The sequence below is a fragment of the Thunnus thynnus genome, chromosome 22 (assembly GCF_963924715.1).
Source record: "Thunnus thynnus chromosome 22, fThuThy2.1, whole genome shotgun sequence".
NCBI classification, from domain to species: domain Eukaryota; kingdom Metazoa; phylum Chordata; class Actinopteri; order Scombriformes; family Scombridae; genus Thunnus; species Thunnus thynnus.
Window position 1 is genome coordinate 15,584,291 of NC_089538.1, and position 21,311 is coordinate 15,605,601.

The 21,311-nt window shown below is 38.4% G+C and overlaps 2 protein-coding genes across 2 annotated transcripts; one reads left to right on the plus strand and one right to left on the minus strand.

Annotated features, from left to right (window-relative positions):
- The first annotated feature begins 1,768 nt into the window (after positions 1-1,768).
- LOC137174715 (E3 ubiquitin-protein ligase RNF19A-like) lies at positions 1,769-4,704 on the plus strand. Its single transcript, XM_067580173.1, has 4 exons — positions 1,769-2,068; positions 2,225-2,325; positions 3,562-3,711; positions 3,841-4,704. Exons 1-4 carry the CDS (start codon positions 2,002-2,004, stop codon positions 4,300-4,302), a joined length of 780 nt encoding a protein of 259 aa, XP_067436274.1. The 5' UTR covers positions 1,769-2,001; the 3' UTR covers positions 4,303-4,704.
- A 10,705-nt stretch (positions 4,705-15,409) lies between these two features.
- On the minus strand, positions 15,410-20,639 carry LOC137174649 (uncharacterized). The gene is made up of 4 exons (XM_067580070.1): positions 20,542-20,639; positions 20,301-20,401; positions 16,484-16,633; positions 15,410-16,333 (listed from the first exon to the last, which is right to left on the minus strand). Exons 1-4 carry the CDS (start codon positions 20,627-20,629, stop codon positions 15,878-15,880), a joined length of 795 nt encoding a protein of 264 aa, XP_067436171.1. The 5' UTR covers positions 20,630-20,639; the 3' UTR covers positions 15,410-15,877.
- Positions 20,640-21,311: the final 672 nt, after the last annotated feature.

Consider the following 21,311-nt stretch of genomic DNA (forward strand, 5'->3'; position numbering starts at 1 on the left):
TACAATTGGTGCTTGCACAAACATCTGAACTTCCTTAACACCCAAAAGCTTTATTTATCGTCAGCCAAAATCAGTTGAAATGAAGATGTATGTACAAGACCATTTACAAAGTTATGTATGTTATGTAGACCTAGAGGAGAAGAGAACTGGCAAATTTCTTATTTGCGTAATTATTTCATCATGAAAGAACATTTCAGATTAGGATATATTATGTATCACAGACCCCTAAGTGTCAAGTGAAATTTGATAAATTTATTTTTGTCATAGATAATCCATCATAGAAAAAAATGTAGTTGTAAATGTAATTGTTTAATTCTCTACATTCTTTGGAAAAGGTAAGGTATTGTTTTAACAGTTTAATTAATTATTAATTTAAAACATTATTTTAGGCCTCATGTTGTTGGGGACCTGCTTCAGGGCCCACAGTCTCTTACACATCAACCAGAGAAAGGTTATGTGCTTTGGGTCATTGGCTAGACCTTCTATGTATGCGATGAGGAGACGATGTCTGCTTTAAATAGAGAATCAGAGAGAAGCTGTTTATTTTTTCTATTACAACAATTTATTTTTCAAAAATCTGTCAACAAGATGTACATATTGTAATAAAAGTCTGGGCAGTAAAGCCTTGGAATCTATTAGCATCAAGGGTCTTTTGAAGATATGACATAAAGCAGCAGAAGCACGAGGAGATGATGATGATGACGATGACGATGACGATGACGATGATGATGATGATGATGATGATGGTCTCTGCCTCTCTCTAAGCTGTCAGAGCTGTCAGTCCTCCAGGAAGTCTCGCCACCAACTGGATAACTGACATGTGTTGGATTCCATATCCAGACAGCAGGGTGGCGTCTCCTTCCAGCTCCTTGTTTGTGAAGATCAGCCGTATATCTACACACACACACACACACACACACACACACACACACACACACACACACACACACACAAACAAAATAAATTCATCATTGATCGTTAAAATTTAATCGCAAGTTGATTTAATACTCAGCTGCATTAAATGTTATTATTGCTATTGGAAACACAGTGAAAATCGCAGGTGGCAGTGAGTTATGAAATAGTTCAAAGCTACGTTTGTATTTCAAAATATACAACAATGAATTGCATTTGAAAACATTCGACATGTATGAAGTAAATACTTCGATTTTCTAGCTTAAGTGTGTCAGATGGCTAAGCTCACTCATGGCACTGTAATTTTCTATTCATCAGTTTTAAGTATAGCTATTACCTTCTTCCCAATGAAACTTATCCGATATTTTCTTCTTCAGCATCAGCACAGTCATGCTCTTCATCTCCTCCTCTGTGGTGCACAGGTCGATCATTTTCATCTCACCTGTAATCCCGAACACCTTGACCTGGTAGATTTTACCCATTTTATTCACTATATTCGTGTGTGAGGCTCACCGGGTTTAACAGGAATGCAGATTGAGTGTGTTGTTCTCTATAAATGGGATGCTACCTACGTCACAGAGGGCACGCCTATCACTGTCGTTTTTTTTTTTTTTTTAAAGATATTTCTATTAATCATGATCATCAATATATTTAAGCAGAATATATTGTAGCTGTCTGTACTTATCTGTAACTCATAGACCTACTTCTCTATTTTGCATTTAGCTTTTTAGACTTTATGTCGTTACAAATAATATAATGAATGTAACTCATAATGTGGTTTGAAGAAAACTGTTTTGATGGCTGGTGATCATAGGCCTATTATGTATATCGGGTCCTCGTACATGGCACATTCAATGCCGCAAAGATTGACAAGAATATCATAACAGTGTAACTGTGTTAGTTGATGTTATTTCTCGAGATAAGTTCCTGTTATTTTGTCCATGCTTCGTAGACCTGGGTACTTTCTATGAAAGTTACTTATCAATGTGAAACCTAATCAGAAATGAAACCGAAAACGTCTTGTCTTGTAGCATAGAGACTCGCCTACCACTGCTGTTTGTCGTTATTTACAGCAGACAGCAGCGTAAAATGGAGAAGTGTTATGACCCTCGCGACACCAGTCTTAAATTTGTCGATAGAGATGATGATTTAGATTGTAAGTAGCCGAATTTGTCCTCGGTCAATCCATGAAAAGAAAAGTAATTTGCATGAAAAGAAAAGTAATTTGAAAATCAGTTTATGTTTTTTGAGCTAAGATAAACACAAGCCTAATGCTCAAGCTTTTAATAACGCTTTCGTGTGTTTTTCTCAGTTCTGTATGAAGGCTTCAAGTCTAGAAGAGCGCAGATGTCCTGTGGTCATGCTGTAACTCCGACGTCTCTCACCAACTGGTGTCGCAGATTATTAGACGAGGTAGGATGTTATGACCTGCATTTCAAAAATACTTCACGGAAGACATTTTGAAATGTCGCCGTAGCAAAAGCTCAGGTGTAATGAGGATGAATTCCTTTTAGCTGCTTGAGGTGCTGTTATTGTGCAGTTGAGGAAGTACTACCTTTAAGAAGGCTAATATGCTCCAATTTTTAAAGAAAACACTCTACACTAAAAGTAGTACGGGTACTTAGCAGCAAAATGTAGACTAAAAGTAGTATCAAACGTAAAAGTACACGTCCACAGAAAAAGCATCCTGTCACTGATCTATTACTGTAGGCTATAAAGCCTGAAAATAGCCCTATTCAATTAATTTACCCATTAATGGTGATGAAATTAAGGTATTTATTGATGAGTATTTAAGGGGATAATTCATGTATAAATTATTGGATTGAAATAAATTAAAGTAAGGTGTTCTAATTTTCAATCAAGGGTTTTGTGCCCCTTAAAATGGACCAAAACCCTGGAAAACTACTGCCTTAATTAGAAAATTAAGGCATTTAAAGGTATAAATTAAGGGGTGGTTTTCATGGTTTTTGCACCATTTTAAGTTGTTTTTACCCAAAGTACACAAATTGCCTCTAAAATATTTAAATAGAAGTAGCCTTTAAAGTAGCAAAAAATACTCAACAATAGCACGAGTTCCACAAAATTATAGTTAAGTACAGTTCTTTAATAAATGTATTTAATTACTTTCCACCACTGATACTGAGGATGCTGGTTCACTGGATAACTTAGACAGAGTATTAGTAACACCTGTATTTTTCCTACTATAACAAATCAAAGTTAAAATCCATTAATACTTGGTCATCAGTCACAATATTGACCAACAATTGATTTGACATTGAAATTGATTACAGTAAGTTATGAAATAATCATATATTTGATGCAACCCTAGAAATACCAAGACTAGGATATTATGTTTCATTAGGTGTTAGAGGGAATTAATTAACAAATGTTTAAATGCTATTTACACAGTAACCCTTCACAATATGACACTTGTAGTCAAAGTTTGACCTTGACCAAAAATCAAGACTCCAAGTGAATTCAAAGTCATTCAAATTTCCAGGATGCAGATTCTTGACACTGACATTGTTGACTCATAGCAGCCGTAGAGCATGGCTGTTAGTACAGTCTTAAGATTTTGCATAGTGTTAGTGGCTTGTTTCCAACCTGCAATTCTAATGAATTAATTTACTTTTCAATTTTTCAATAAAGGGTAAAAGCAGATTTGTGTGTGGCCATTGTCGTCAAGAGTGGTCTTACGTGGAGGTTCGTAAAATGGCCCTTCTGACCCCTGAAGAAATGGAGTACTTTGAAAAGACCATGGCTGTCAATGCCATCAGGGACAACTTTCAAGCCAAATTAGTAAGTGTCTCTTTGAAACCACAATATTTAATAGCTGTACTTGAAAACAAAATGTGCTATTATAAATATAGAAATATAATAATATCCTTCTCTATTTTCCCTCTTCTTTCACCACCTACAATATCACAGTGTCCTGGATGCAAATCTTCTGTGGTGAGAAAGGATGAATCTAATCTGAGTGTCCGCTGCACATTTTGCACTGCTAATAAACAAAAGCCCTATGAATTCTGCTGGCAGTGTTTAAATGAATGGAAAGGTCCATCTCCAAGATCAGACCGCTGTGAAAATGATGGCTGCTGCAACGAGACACTAAAATTACTGAGAACCTGTCCAGACATCGTCTTTAAGGACGTTAAGGGGGTCTCTGGCTGTCCCTCCATCCGTGCCTGTCCCACCTGTGGTGCACTGGTGGAGCATGACAAAATAAAATGCAAAAACATAGTCTGTCTCCGGTGTGAGAAGGAGTTCTGCTTTGTGTGTCTGAAACTCAATAAAGATTGCAAGAAGGAAAAGCTGTCCGACTATAACACACTCTGTTCTAGCGGTGTAGCACCTAGACAGACCTCTATACCTGTATGGCAGCAGAAATAATGTAAACAACACCAGACCATATGTGCTTTGGTTTCTGTTGATATCTGGCATAGAGGCATCTTTCTGGCAAATATAATCATCTTTGTGTTTTGTTGGTGAGAAATTGGCAACTAAATGTAATCATCATAACTAGTCTCTGAAATGTGAAGCATTTATCAATTCAGAAATTTGAAACTTAGCTGGAACATACATATACTTATCCTTTCATATCCACCACCACCTTTTGTTATTTGTTATCCTTTCTTTGTGTGTTGCTTCTTTAATGTCAGCTAATTGTAATTTAGCCCTTGTAATCTCCACAATGTTACCCAATGTTTGTATATTTTTTGTCTTATTTTATCACTATACTACTTTGTTCCTTTGTCCTCACTGTGGGACAACTGTCAGGCCCACAGCAGACAATGTTATCCTTGTAGAATTTAACTGTTTTTCTTGTTAAATAAAAGTTAAGATACAAACATGCTATTTGTTTAACTAAATAATTTCTGTTTCACATAAAAATAGTAATTTAGACCTGGATTAGAAAATCAAACCATAAAAGTCATATTTTATTCAAGTTTCTGTACTAATTGTTGATTGATTGATTATTGATTGGTATTGTATATCACAGAAACCCTAAAGGCAAACAAATGTCAAGTGAAATTTCATAAATATAATTTCGTCCCAAATAAGCCAGAGAGAAGATAGAGAAATTGTCATAAAGTAAACCCTAAGTTTCGCTTTTGTAGTTCAGCAACCAAAATAGGAGTTTTGTATGACACAAGATTTGTATACTGCTGATGTAAAATTTAATTATCAAACTTTCTATAATGTGATACAAATTAAAAAGAGATTTGAAAGTTTTAGGAATTGTTGTAGGTCACTAAAACCCTTTCAGCGAGCCATGGTGAACACTGTACAACAATCAAAGAGCCTGATGCTCTAAATTACAGCTTACTGTGCTTCATTTGTCAGAAAATAGCAATGAGACTTTCTTTGCGTAGTGTAGGCCTCCTAATATCTGCATATTCAAGCAAAGATGAAGCATTAGAGAGGACTTTTACCTTTTTATTTAACAAAAAACATGAAATTTTCACCGGAATGTAGCAATAAAATGAGAGCAGAGCAGTCTCCAAACTCTCTCCTGTACACAGACACACACACACACACACACACACACACACAAACAGAGAGAGAAATGAAACCATCAACGATTAGTCATCCAAAACCAAAAACATCATTTTTTATCCCATAAAGTGACACAGAGGTACATTTAAAAATGCAAACATTGTGGCACAAAGCTGGACTTAACAAACCTTTCCACAGCCTCTCTGAAGTATTTGGTCATGAACAGCATCTGCAGCACACTGTTCAAATAATCTGTTGCTCCCTGGTTTATCAAACTATGGTACTTGTCTGCTGGGATGAGATTTTTAATAATGCATGTTTATATGTATATGTATTATGTTTATATGTATGATATTATATAACACTTATCTTACCTTGAGAGGTAAAAATGCCAGCCATTTTCCCAGAGATTCATTTTGACAGCTTTCATTTGAAGATCATATAGGCCTATAGGTCATCAACTACAACACATTTTCTAGAAACTGATACACTGGATTACAAGAGAAATCCAAATGCAGGACAGAAGGAGGAGATATTAGCATACCCTCAGCTGGTATTTACAGATGTCTAAACCCATAACTGAAAAGTTAATTTTGCATTTTTGCTTATTGCAAAGATATAGCAAGTTATCTGCCCTAAAAATAAAGGCCAGAATACTTTGTTTTTCACTTAATGACGCTCCTGCTGAAATGCATTCATGGCTTTCCGAATTATTTAATTAAGGAGCTGTCCTTTAATCTCCTTACACAGACACCATGCTGACAGTTCACACAATGCTGATTAAGCCCATCACCGCCAGGTAAATCTCTCTGTATTTCACAGTATATGTAGTTTTTAATCTCATGTCGGCATCATTCAGGTTGCGCATGAGAGCGTGCTACATGCCTGTGTCTCAGGCCTTTATTTATTAATTTATTTTTGCTAAATGTTTCTTTTGTAAATTTGACAACCTGGCCTTTGGTGGAAGATAAGGCCAAGATTTTGTTGCTCTCCATAATTGGATAACAAAATAAGAAGAATAAAACCCCCACGAATTAGCATTTGAAATTGTGTGTTGACTTTATCCCCGGCTCCAAATCTTGGGGTCTATTTTTCCTTTTTTTGGCAACTCTAAATTTGAGGGCAATAGTGTGCACAGTACAATATAATAAATATGGCAGTGGTGAAGAGGGGCCTCGCGGCACATCCTGGAGGACAGAGATAGCCGTGACCACCGGTGCAAAGGACCAAGGAGATTTCCAGAGGGTGCTGGTGTGCAGGACCTGCGGAGACAGACCAGATGGAGAGGGACTCCAGGCTGGAGCAGACATCACTCAGGGACATTGGTTGAACTCCTGTGACAAACTTATCCTTTACCTGTGCAATAAAGACTGAACTTTAAAGACTGCATTGTGGAAAATAGAGGTGGAAAATGTCAATCCAAGGTGAAGATGGTGCAGTTGAGCATGGACAGGGGATTGGAAGTAACCAGGACAGTGGGTCTGAGGATGGAGGAGAACAAGTTGATGTGCAACAGCAGATAAGTGAGTTAGCTAAAAAAACAACAAGAAGTCATGACTGCCATATCCTCATTGAACACTGTGCCTACAAGGTCATATATGTATGTGCCTAGGGAGAGACATATTGCACCTTTTAGTGGGGATATTGATAAAGATGGAAGGTCGGCAGATGAATTAATTGAAGAGGTAAAATGAGCTCTGTCTGCCAGAAACCAGTCCCCATCTGAGCAGTTTCATTTTGTGATGTCAGGAGGTGCATTTACGCAAAGGTGAGGAAACTGACCAGATAAGTGACTTGTTTTGTTATCTCAGAGAAGCTTTTGGAGATAAACGCAGTGCCTCTCAGCTGTCACAGAACTTCTATAGCTGCAGACAAAAGGAAGGAGAGGACATACGTGACTTTTCACATGCCTTATCACAAGCACCAAACTCAGTATTGAAACACCATCCCTGCTCGGTTGCTAATGAGAAAGTGGCATTAAGGGATCGGTTTGTAGAGGGTGTACAAGACCCTTCATTGAGATGAGAGCTTCATAAATATGTCAGAGCTCATCCTGAGTCATCTTTGATAGATGTACGTGAAGAAGCTTACATGTGGGTTTCAGAGGAGCCAGCAGTAAGTGCAAAAAATGTAAAGACTAAAGTGAAAGCCTGTAGCCATATGACAACAGATGCACAGTGTACAGCTGTTACTGCTAATGAGAAACAAGTGTATCTTGAGGATGTCATGAAGGTTCTTACAGAGCAAGGGAAAGTTATCACAACTGGCAAATCAAGTGAAAAGTCTGTTTCACTTTATGTTATGCTAGTACTTGCAGAATAAGGAAAGTAATCACTGAGCTAACTAAGGCAGTTAAGGATTTGACTACTCAGAACCAAAGCCCTAGCACTACAGCAGCTAGTAAGCCAAAAACTTTGCCAAAGTTCACAGCTGATTGCAAACCAATATGCTTTAAGTGTCAGACTGAAGGACGTGTTGCTAAGCAATGCTCACAGAGGAGCTGTAGGGATGCTGAAAGCTGTCCCATTTCAAGTCAGCAGGGAAATAGGACCCCCGGTTGCAGTGAGTTGGGCAATGCCGGGGCAGACGTTAGACTCATTCAAACCTGAACTTACGCGAGAGCAAGTGATTGTGCGTGCCATAGGTCAATGTCCAGTAGTCAACCTTAAGCTAAACAGTGCACCAGCTGGCTTTTTGCTGGATACCGGTAGTGAAGTTGGTACCATCAAAGATGAATTTTTTCCGAAAGCATTTGGTTGGGGATGATGAAGCCATGCTTGCTACTTCTAGTTGGCTTAAGATTGCTGCAGCAAATGGCCTTGAAATCCCCTATCAAGGTTATGTGGAACTGGAAGTTGAGACCATAGGCTTGAAAATAAACTGCAGATTCTTGGTTCTAAAAGACTGATAGTTCAGCCATTGAAGGACACTGCGTCATTGGTATGAATGTCATTCGCAGGTGCCGACAGCTTGTCACATTAGAGTTTGATACCGTGTTGGAAGGGACCTTAGATTCTGGTTGGAGAGCTGCATTCCAGCAAATGCAGACATGTACTGTTCAGAGGAAAGGGATGGCCAGGGTTGCAGGCAGAGACAGGGTGCATGTACCAGCGGCTACTCTTGCAACTGTCATGGCAAAGGGTCACTCCAAAGTGGGAGGCAAAGAAACACCACTGCTAATCGAGCCTGTAAACGCACCACTTCCACCAGGTCTAGCTGTTATCCCAACACTTGTAGACAGCAAAAGCCACATCCTTCCAGTCCAGATTTTCAATTTCTCACAGGAGGATGTGTGGCTGTGCCCAAGGACCAGGCTAGGCATCATCTCTGCTGTTGACTGTGTTGAAAGTGACCTGACATGCGAAGTTAAGTTTCAGCATATCTCTGCAGGTATTGAGCAGGTTTCTGTTGACACAAAAGATGAACAGTTTGACAGTAAAGTGCAGTCTGTCTTAGACAAACTTGACATTGGTGGTACAAATGATGAGCGAGCTGCACTGTGCACGCTACTGGCCAGGTATATTGACATGTTCACAGATAATGACGATGACATTGGTTTTACTGACAAAGTAAAGCATGAAATTAATTTGATTGATGATGTGCCGGTAGCACAACCCTACTGCCATATCCCACCCAACCAGTATAAGGAAGTTCAGGAACACATCTCAAAGCTTTTGAAAAAGGGCATAATCCAGGAAAGTGGAAGTTCATATGCATCTCCTGTGGTTGTAGTCCGAAAGAGTGATGGCAGCATAAGTCTATGTGTAGACTATCGCAAGCTGAACCTGAAAACAAGGAAAGATGCGTTTCCACTGCCTCACATCAACGAGAGTTTCGACGCTTTGAAAGGTGCCAGATACTTTTCCACCATCAATCTTGCTAGCGGCTACCACCAGGTGGCAGTAGATGAGCATGATAGGGAGAAAACAGCTTTCACAACGCCATTTGGGCTTTTTGAGTATCTGCACATGCCTATGGGTGTTTGCAACAGTCCTGCAACTTTTCAAAGTTTAATGCAGGCAACTATGAATGACTTGATCTTTGAGATAACGCTAGTGTATCTAGATGATATTCTGGTGTACTCACCCTCTTTCCAGTCCCACTTAGAAAGACTTGGCATAGTGTTCAAGCGTCTCAAACACTCAAGGTTGAGTGGGGGAAATGTCATTTCCTGCAGAAAGAAGTCAAGTTTCTAGGGCACCAGATTTCCGCAGATGATATTGCAACAGATCCCTCAATTTGGCAGCAGTTAAGGACTGGCCTGTGCCGTCCACAGTGAAGGAGCTACAGTCCTACCTTGGCTTATGTAGTTACTACAGACAATACGTTGAAGGGTTCTCAAAGATTGCTGCCCCATTGCATGATGTGGTGAATCACTGTCAAGGTGCTTGCAGTTCAGCTAAGGCCAGCCAAAGGCTCAGTGCATCATGGGACACAGAGTGTCAACAGGCCTTTGACATGTTAAAGGAAAGACTCATTACTGCATCAGTTTTAGGGTTCGCAGATTTCTCTCGCCCTGTCATTTTAGAAACTGATGCAAGTGGTCAGGGTTTAGGAGCTATCCTATACCAGTGGCAGGATGAGAAGAAAAGGGTAATTGTGTATGCAAGCAGAAGGCTAAGAAATGCAGAGAGAAATGATAAAAACTATAGCAGCATGAAGTTAGAGCTGTTAGCACTCAAATGGGCCATAGTAGAGAAATTTCGGGGTTACTTGCTGGGCTCAAAGTTCACTGTCATAATTGACAATAATCCCTTATGTCATCTCCAAAACGCAAAACTTGGAGCCATTGAGTAAAGGTGGGTGGCACATTTAGCTGCTTTTGATTTTGACGTACAGTATCATCCAGGACGATGCAATTCAGCAGCAGATGCTCTCTCACAACACCCTTTAGCAGGGGAGCCGGAAGCTGACAGAGATGATGTAGAGTTTGATGACTGCATTGCTATTTGTAACGTGAAATGTAGGGGAACACCCCTTGAGCCTGAGGTAGTCAAAGCAGGGGTGAGATGCTGCCAGGTCAGTCGGGTCAGGGCTCTAGAAGCGGGTCTGTGCCAGTCAGGTGTCAAGGAAGCCACACCAATTCTCCAGGGCCATTCCAAGGAAGAGTTACAGACATTTCAGGGTCAGGGTTCAGTGCTCAGTGTTTTCTGCAAATTTTGGATCAAAAGCGTAAGCGAGGTCCACAGGAAAGGAAAAGTCTTCGCAGAGCTGTAAAGTCACTGTTCAAGCAGACGAAACATATCAGAGAGAGAGATGGACTTTTGTACCGGGCGGTTGATGATGAACATCAAGGGGAGTGTTTTCACTTGCTTGTTCCTAACTGTTTGCAGAAACAAATACTGGAGAGTGTGCATGACTCTATGGGGCACCAAGGTATAGGGAGGACCCTACACTTGCTGAGACAGAGCATTTTGGGTGGGTATGCACAGAGATATTGAACAGTGGGTTAAAAACTGCCAGTGCTGTATTTTAACAAAAATGCCACATCCCAAGATTCACCCACCTATGAAGTCTTTTCTTGCATCCATCTCCTATTCTGGAGACAAGAAACTTGACTGGCTTGCAGTTCATCAGCAAAGGTTGAAAGAGGCACATGTCAGGGCTATGGAATATGCAGAGCAAAAAGCAGCAGAGTGTATTGCCCATCAAAGTGACGAAGTGTACTGCCCGTCAGAAGATGTAGGCCAGGATGTGTATCTGCGACATAGGCCCGCAGGTCGCAACAAGATACAGGATGCATGGGTTGCAACTGTATACTAAGTTGTAGATATACTAGGGACCACTTACACAGTACAGCCTGTAGAAGGAGGACCAGAAAAGAGGGTAAACAGGGTGGATATCAGACCATGTGTTAATCTGCTAATCCAAACCCCCAGAAATGTGACAGAACCTGTCTGTGAACCTAATATGGTCATGGAAACACAAACTGGTTCAGTAAGTTCAGATGGAGAGGTGGAGGAGGAAGTTATAGTTGAGGAGGTTTCCTTTGCTGTAAACCCAAATCTTGATACTGTGAGTTGTCCTGTCAGGGACTGTGAGTATGAGTCGGCAGAGTCTGAATCTGAACTGAGAGAAGTTGAGGTTCCTTTGCTCAGTCAGGAAGAGACAGAGTCTGTTGAGCCTGAGTCCAGGTCTGATCAAAAATCCTGTGTGCAGGCTCCTGTTCCAACTGTTCAGCCGAGACAGTAACTGAATTCTGTGTCAAGAGTTCAGCCCCCTACACCTGCCCCTCGCAGGAGTAAAAGAGTAAATGCAGGAACTCACCCAAATCCACATCATGAGCCCAGGTCAGTTCTAGAGACTCTGCCTCTAAGTCCAGCAGTGGTATCTCACATTGTTGCAAGTTTAGGAACTGTGTTTTTCAGAGAAGCATTGAACAAGGTTGAACATTAATCAGTTAATGTCAGTGAATAGGTCACAGAGAGAAGGAAGATGGATGAGACTGACAGGACTGAAGGAGCAGGTCTGATGGAGGTTAGTGATCAAGAAGAAAGCGAGTGGGAGTTGTTAAAGCTTTCAGTTAAAATTAATACTGAATTTTATGACATAGGTCTCTTACTCATACTAGGCATAAACTTAACCTAAACCTAAATTATTTTATGACATTTTTAGTGTTAAAGGTTCACACATCAAACATCAGTCTTTCATGACAATTTTTCTTTCCACCATAGAAATCCACTAAATGGGTGATTCGGATGAGGGATGAAGGGATGAGCAGAGGGAAGGATGAGGTAGGAGGCTGAAGGGATAAAGGGAAGGGAAAGGGAGGGTGGATCGAGAAATCTGAGACAAACAGGGTAGGATGGGTTGACCTGGTATAAGTAGGCTTGGCGAGGTGATTAGAGGTGTGGTTGAGGCGTGGTTCTGCTCCCGAACCTAAGTTAACAGGTTAAGTACATTTTAGCAAAAATGGAGTAGGCTTCAGGGTTTCATTCATTTAATGATTATTTTATCAAATGTGTGGCCTTATCTTAAAAGGTCATGCAGAAGGAGAGGCTGAGAAGAAAAGAAGCAAGCTGTTTGAGTGAAAGGGAGAAAACGCATCCAGAGAGAGAGAGGGAGCAAACCGACGTTGGAAAGTGATCAAGCAGCTGCAGCAACTCCTTCCAGACGTTACAGGGATGGTTTAGGTGACATGTTCTCAGTTGGTGACAAAGACACTGGGCCCAGACATGTAAAGCTGAATAGCTACCCACAAGACAGTTTTGGTACACAGAACAGGTCATTTCTATACTGTTGGTTTGATAAATACAAATGGCTAGAATATTCTGTCAACCAAAACACAGCTTTCTGCTTTCCATGTTGAGTATTTGGCAAAAACATAAAACATGATGCTTTGGTCAGTAATGGCTGTAAAAACTGGAAGAAAGCCTTGTTTATCTTTGGAGAGCATGAGATGGTACAAACCCATAAAGACAGTGTTGTAGCATAGCAAAGCTACCAGGCAACTGGCAGCCAGAGAAACATTGCTCAGATTGTAGCATCTGCTCATGTAAACGAGAGTGAATGAGTGTTGTACTCAAGAAATTACTAATGTCATAATCTCTGAGATGACAAAGTCCAGAATGTATGCCATTATGGCAGATGAGGCCAGGTATGTTACAGATGGGGCAGCTAAGGGGCACTTTCAAGCACTAACAGAAATGAAGTCATTCGATGCCCAGTCCAAAGCAACTGAGTTGCAGCAACAGCTCCAAATCAATGGGTTAGCAGAGCTAAAATGTGTTGCACAAACATACAATGGTGCAGCCGTTATGAGTGGGTCCACTGGGGGTGTGCAACCACATTTCAGAATCCTGCATCCAGAGGCAATTTATGTGCATTGTTATGCTCATGAGCTGACCTTATTGTTGTGCCATACTTGCAGGGCTGTTTTGGAGGCTACAGAGTTTGTCAGTTTGTTGTAGAGTGTCTATTACTTTTTCAGCACCTCTCTAGTTAACCACTACAAGTTCAAAGAAGCTCAGTCCAAACTTGGATTGACATCAGCTGAACTTGTACAACTTTCAGCCACTTGCTGGACATGCCAGCTGCGATCTTTTGCTATATTTTGTGATGGAGACAACCTTGGGTTCAGGCACAGATTGGTTCAGCTCAGGAACCCTGAAAACAGAGTTGCTGTTGAACAATGATTTTCTAGTGTAGATGCAAGCCTACTAAAAGGCATCCAGGTATGCAGCCCTAATTTAGAGCACTTCTTGAGTGCATCATATTTAGCTGAGCTTGCCAAGCACTACAACATTGATCTCAAAACAGAAGAGGTGCTGGTGGCCAAAAACTTTCTTGCCCACAAAACAGGCTGGATGTCCACCCCAAGACATGTTAGCTGTGGACAACCTCATAGATCCAGATTTTTTTCCCTCTCTAAAGGCAATCGTTCAAGTTGCCCTAACAATACCAGTGAGCAGCTGCTCTTGTGAAAGGGCTTTTTGCACACTGCTACACTCCTGGCTCCGTGAAATAATGGGGCAGAAGAGGCTTCAGAACCTTGGAGAGCTGTGTTAATGATTCTTCACATGATTAAAATTAATGATTTAATTTTTGAACAATATTTAACAAATATTCTTTAACATTTTTGAGAGTACAGTGATCAGGTTTCCATACTTTCCAGCATTCCTTGACTTCAATACCTTTGCTTAATCTGTGCCTGTTGTAAGTGGATGGATAGCATTTAAGTCATATTAGATCCATGTCTAATACAAACTATGATAAGAGACAGATCTACTGTGAGCCAACTTGACCAAATAGCCATTTTTTTGATTGATTTTACACCTATTGCTACTCCAAAGATTCATGACAAACTGACTTTTTAAAAAAAAATTCCTCCCCTTAGACCCCACTGCTAAAGGCTTAGCCCCCCTATCCATAAATCTCTAGTGACATCCCTGCTGAAGCCTCATATAAGCCTCAGATAAACTTTTAAATGCATTTTTGCATAAAATGACTGTGTGGACACACTGTGGACTTTGGCCCCCACCACTTACATTGAAAGCTATTTGAAGGGGATCTTTTAATAGCCAGTATGAACAGGAGGAATAATTACAGTGACGAAAACCTCTTTCACTGTTCATATGGACACCTGTTGTTTTAAGACTTAAAAAATTGTGAACCTGTCCTTTAATCTAAAGTTTCTTTCATTCTCTAGTTTTAACACTTATACCATCACTGCAGCTCAGAATAACTTTTTATGCATATCACATATTAATAATAGTTTGTTCATCATGACAAAAACAAAGCAAAAACTACTCAGTATGCTACTGAGCAACATGTACTGGTGTTAAAAATGCACACAGCATATTTTACAAACTGGTTTTCATTTAATCATATTATCTGTCTTTTCTTTGCTGTTTTTACAGATAAAAGGATACCAGGGTTTAGTTTTCTGCCCTGACAGAAGTTTGTCTGTACGCTGACATCACTCCTCCCTCAGATGATGTCAGCACATTTCCTATCTCTATCACAAGGCGGGTTATAGAAGCACCCGCTTTATGGAGCCTTGCTTTGTTGCCTATAGTAGCATATGTTCTCAAAAGACACTGTACTTTGTTATCATGTAATTGCTTTTTTCAGTGAACCCTATGAGACATTACTCTCAGTCAAGGACAGGACCTGGTTTTCCCTCAGACCTCCTACAGAGTTCACTGTAGCCACAGCGCTCTGCTTCACTGCTGCTGTGTGTCTCCTGGCTGCAGTCATGGTGTCTTACAGGAAATGTTGCTCCTACAGGGTCACAGTCCACACTGACCCAGAGGATCACAGTGGTGATCTGTAGCTGTGAAAACCTTTGAATGTAAACTTTCACTGCTGAGATTTAAATAAATCGTTACTTTGTTTTAATTGTTTTTTGAAATGATCATTTTGATGTAAAACAGAGATAATTTATTCAATCAAACAGTATATTTTGACTTTAGTTAACAGGAAATCGAGCAAAGTTAAAAGACAGGAGCAGTAAAATAGCATGATAATCAAGAACAAACATTGACATAAACAGTAAAAATAACAGATTGAATAAAGACATAAAGATAAAAAGGGTAAAGTAAGGATAAAAATAAGAATGATAATGACTATTTTAATAGAAAAAAGAAATTAAAAGTATAACAGCATTAAGATACTTTTATATATTTGTAATGGAGAGTAATGTCGCTTAATCTGGTTTTAAATCATATTTTCTGATAAACTTTTATGTCTTTGAATATGAACTTGATGCGTATAGTTGTAAAACAGTTTTCAAAATTAACATCAAGGCTTTGAAACAGCAGTAAAATACATACTTTTTTCACAAATAATACATTTATTCCAGATAATCTAATCTGAGTTGCTAGATTTATATTTATATTATATCAGATTTATATTATATGATACATTTGTCATCCTCATCATTTGGGGCCTTACTTTCAAAGAAACAGTTGTGTACATTCGTCAAAGACCACAGTGTTGCATCAACAAACACAGTATGGTGTTAATATTACTTATTCCTCCACACAGGTATAGAGGTTTGTCTGGGAGCAACACCACTGGAGCATGGTATGAAATGTGAACTTGACTCCAAACACTCTTTAGTGACCTTCAGACACACAAAACAGAACTCCACCTTACACCGGAGACAGACTATGTTTTTACACTGAGTTTTGTCATGCTCCAGCAGTGCCCCACAGGTGGGACAGGCACGCATGGAGGGACAACCAATGACCCCTTTCACGTCCTTAAAGACGATGTCTGGACAGGTTCTCAGTAATTTTAGTGACTCGTTGCAGCAGCCATCATTTTCACAGCAGTCTGATCGTGGAAATGGACCTTTCCATTCATTTAAACACTGCCAGCAGAATTCATAGGGCTTTTGTTTATTAGCAGTGCAAAATGTGCAGCGGACACTCAGATTAGATTCATCCTTTCTCACCACAGAAGATTTGCATCCAGGACACTGTGATATTGTAGGTGGTGAAAGAAGAGGGAAAATAGAGAAGGATATTATTATATTTCACCATTTTATTAGCATGAAGAACACATTTAAATAGCAAATGTTGTTTTCAAGTACAGCTATTAAATATTGTGGTTTCAATGAGACACTTACTAATTTGGCATGAAAGTTGTCCCTGATGGCATTGACAGCCATGGTCTTTTCAAAGTACTCCATTTCTTCAGGGGTCAGAAGGGCCATTTTACGAACCTCCACGTAAGACCACTCTTGACGACAATGGCCACACACAAATCTGCTTTTACCCTTTATTGAAAAATTGAAAAGTAAATTAATTCATTAGAATCGCAAGTTGGAAACAAGCCACTAACACTATGCAAAATCTTAAGACTGTACTAACAGCCATGCTCTACGGCTGCTATGAGTCAACAATGTCAGTGTCAAGAATCTGCATCCTGGAAATTTGAATGACTTTGAATTCACTTGGAGTCTTGATTTTTGGTCACGGTCAAACTTTGACTACAAGTGTCATATTGTGAAGGGTTACTGTGTAAATAGCATTTAAACATTTGTTAATTAATTCCCTCTATCACCTAATGAAACATAATATCCTAGTCTTGGTATTTCTAGGGTTGTATCAAATATATGATTATTTCATAACTTACTGTAATCAATTTCAATGTCAAATCAATTATTGCTCAATATTGTGACTGATGATCAAGTATTAATGGATTTTCACAGCAGACACTTTGATTTGTCATAGTAGGAAAAAACAGGTGTTACTAATAACATTACAATTACTCTAAGTTTCCCAGTGATCCAGCATGCTCAGTATCAGTGGTGGACAACAATTAAATACATTTGTTAAAGAACTGTACTTAAGTATAATTTTGTGGAACTCGTATTTTTGTGGAGTATTTTCTGCTACTTTAAAGGCTACTTCTACTTAAATATTTTAGAGGCAATTTGTGTACTTTTTACTTCACGGTACTTATTTAAGAGACATAGTTTGTACTTACTTTTCATATTACAATTTTTAATAAAAACATGATAATTTTATAACACACAAGACATTGCTGTAGTGGATTAAATGAGTGATTGCCACCCTTTTTGGCAGTGCGGGGCTGCTTGACTTGTTTCAGATGTCTATGAGTTGTTACCATCTCTAGAAAAAAGTGTTTCTCACGCTAAACTTTTCAGATGGTTTAATTTAAATAACTGTTTGGGGTCCAAAGGGGTGAAAAACCCAAATATAAATATACATTTAGTTTTTTCTTGTTTCTTTCTCTGTTAATCATCTCACGACCCCTCAAAATTAGCCTGACCCGTAGCTCCTCAACCAACTATTTACTGTATTTATGTACATGTATATACCTGTACAGTAGATACACACTCACCAAGAACTTTATTAGGGACGCCTGTGCAATCTAATACAATCCAATACAACAGCTCTGCCATAAATTCTACTTTTATGAAGCTCACCTATTTTCAGTTTCAGTAATGTGGGAACAGCTGAAGATAGATTCATACTGATTCGTATAATAAGTGGCAGAACTTCAAATGGTATAGTAAACAAAGAGAAAAAGAATTGTATTGTGTTTGTAAGTTTATACGTGGGAGTGTGTGTGTATATATATATATACGGGACTTGGTCAGTAATACATATGGGAGGTTTGTTGATTTCTCTGAGGAGTATTCTCATTTGTATGTAACTGAGCTATTGTTGTGTTAAAAAATGGGGACTGCGATGCTTATGGATATATTTATGTTTAACTGAGTCTTGGTGGCACAATGTGTGTATATATGTATATATACATTTCTTATTCATGCTTAACAGTGATTATGTCCTGACTTATGTCCTGATGACAATACTAGTGTTGAACTGCCCCCAAAAAACACGGCTGGACCACAGCACAGTTCAGAGAAGATTTTACGTGTCCTCATCTTTATTCCTGTATCCTGACCGATACACCATCCTGTTTACTGCCAAACCTAAACGAGTTAGCCCTGCCTAATTGGCTCACTAACACACACACACGCACACACACACACACACACACACACACACACACACACACACACACATATATATATAATCTATTAATTTATGTTATTACCAAATATTGTTAATACAAATCGTATTAATGGTATATATGTACTGTAGGCTATTAGTGATCATGTCAATCAATTTTGGTCTTCTCTTAGGAATCATGGGATTAGGGATTTAGATTTATACTAATTAGCAGAAATATTTTAATGATATTTTAAAGAATTATAATTTTACCTCCAACCAGTATTTGGGTTTATTTATTATTTAAATTAATTTTAGGCAATCATAAAAATCTTGGTTTACCTGAAAGTCTGAAATATTTTCAGGTGAAATTGATGATATTTTGAGAGATTTGTATCCAAACAGTATAAAGGTATTTATGCTTAAAGTGGGGATTAAAATGGATTAATACATGAATTTCAATATATTATGGTATTTTTAAGCATTTATATTCATAGTTCAAGGAGTTTAGAAATATTAGAAAATAACATTAATTTTAATTTGATTAATGTGTAACTTAATGGACTGAAATGCATGTGGTTTTCTAATTAAGGGGAAAATTCCAGGATGGTTTTGTGGCTTTTGATCCATTTTAAGGGGTACAAAATCCTTAATTAGAACTTTATTTTTGAAACACCTTACCTTGATTTATTTCAATCCAATAATTTATTCATTAACTATTCCCTTAAGTACCCATTAATAAATACCTTAATTCCATAATTAATAATGGGTAATTTAATTGAATTTTAAGGTAATTTTAAGGTGTTTTGAAGCCAGTTTAACACCAAATATTGAGGTAGATAAAGCTGTCTTTAAGCTTTTGGACGATCTTGATGCACCGGTCAGTTACAAATAGGCCTATTCAGCTGACAAATTTTCATAGGTCTATGAAACATGAGGTCTAGATTACAACAGTAAAATGATACTTGCACTCTGATAAATCAGTATTAACATAACACGTTCACATCCCCCGACCATTCAAATGGACTTTCTAGGATTGTCTAGATCTATGATTATTGTCATCTCACTTGACACAAGTGGACAAACTTTTTTGTCTATAAGCCTATAAGGATGTCTATAAGGATGTCTTTAAGCCAGTGTTCACATCATCTAAAGTGGACTGCAGTAAAGCCTCACCCCCTTTTTCAGCAAGCATGGCTGACCGTGAGGCAAGGAGGAAGCACATGGCACATTTTAATCTATTAATCATATTAATATAGAACATAATTTGTGTTTAAACTATGTTTAGACATTATATTACTTATACATGTTAAAATATCATATGACAGATTGCTTTTACTCAGGATTTAAAAAAAAAAATCCATCCATTGTAATGGTCGGGGATCTGAATGATTGTTAAAATAATACCAAATATATAGCCTATGTATGTATGTGCTTTAAAACATCACTTTATTCATTGATATGAGTTTAACATTCATGAAAAATAAATAAATTCATGCTTTTTGTTGAAAAAAAGTTCTCAAGACTATAGTAATTTTTTACTATTAGTTGGTTTCTCACATTCAGATTCTATGTTCATTGGCATGGACAGAATAAATACATAAAGTATTTATTGCTAATGATTTATGAGTGCATTTAGAGTAGAAATACACTATTACAATATTTTTTTGTGTTTGGAACATAATTGGGTTCTGAATTGGATAATAACTTCATAGGGCTGTGTACAGTCTTAAATAAGTGACAGTGTCCATTTTCTGAAGAACATGAAGGCTAATTTTACTTTTGATATTATTTGTAGCCTACATTTTGCTTTTTACCTAAAAGTACTTCCTCAACTGCACAATAACAGCACCTCAGGCAGCTAAAAGGAATTCATCCTAATTACACCTGAGCTTTTGCTACAGCGACATTTCAAAATGTCTTCCGTGAAGTATTTTTGAAATGCAGGTCATAACATCCTACCTCGTCTAATAATCTGCGACACCAGTTGGTGAGAGACGTCGGAGTTACAGCATGACCACAGGACATCTGCGCTCTTCTAGACTTGAAGCCTTCACACAGAACTGAGAAAAACACACGAAAGCGTTATTAAAAGCTTGAGCATTAGGCTTGTGTTTATCTTAGCTCAAAATACTTTAAAATCCGTATTCTTTCCATGCTTCGGCAAATTTAAAATTGACCGAGGACATATTCGGCTACTTACAATCTAAATCATCATCTCCATCGACGAATTTAAGACTTTTGTCGCGAGGGTCATAACACTTCTCTCCAGCTGAAAAATATGGGTCCATTTTACGCCACTGTCTTCTTTGAATGACGACAAACAGCAGTGGTAGGCGAGTCTCTATGCTACAAGACAAAACATTTTCGGTTTCATTTCTGATTAGGTTTCACATGAATAAGTAACGTGGTTTTCCATCAACTGGAATGTAAACAAGCCAGTGTGACCTGTATGAAGCCTGTATAAAAAGTAGCTTACCAGGTCTACAAAGGGTGGACAAAATAACAGGAACATATCACGAGAAATAACATTAACTAACACAGTAACACATCAGGCAAGTCTTCTAAAAATGTCGTAGAAGACATCAATGATAATAGTCTGTGCCATTTATAAGGACCCATTATGCATAATATGCCTATGATCACCAGCCACCAAAACAGTTTTCTTCAAAGCACATTATAAGTCACATCCATTATATTATTTGTAATGACATAAAGGCAAAAAATGCTAAATGCAAATACCGTGTAAACATAAAATATAAAATAACTCAACAGTATGAGAACATTTGGACATTAAATATTTTCTGACGATTGTATTACAGTATTACCTATGCGTATGCCTATGCGTACCACAAACGCATAGGCATATGTTTGTGGTACGCGCAGGCACATCCTGTTTGATAGGTTTTAGTATCAGTTCCTGTAGGCAGTTACAAGAAATCACATGAATGATTATTATGTCATGTCATAAAG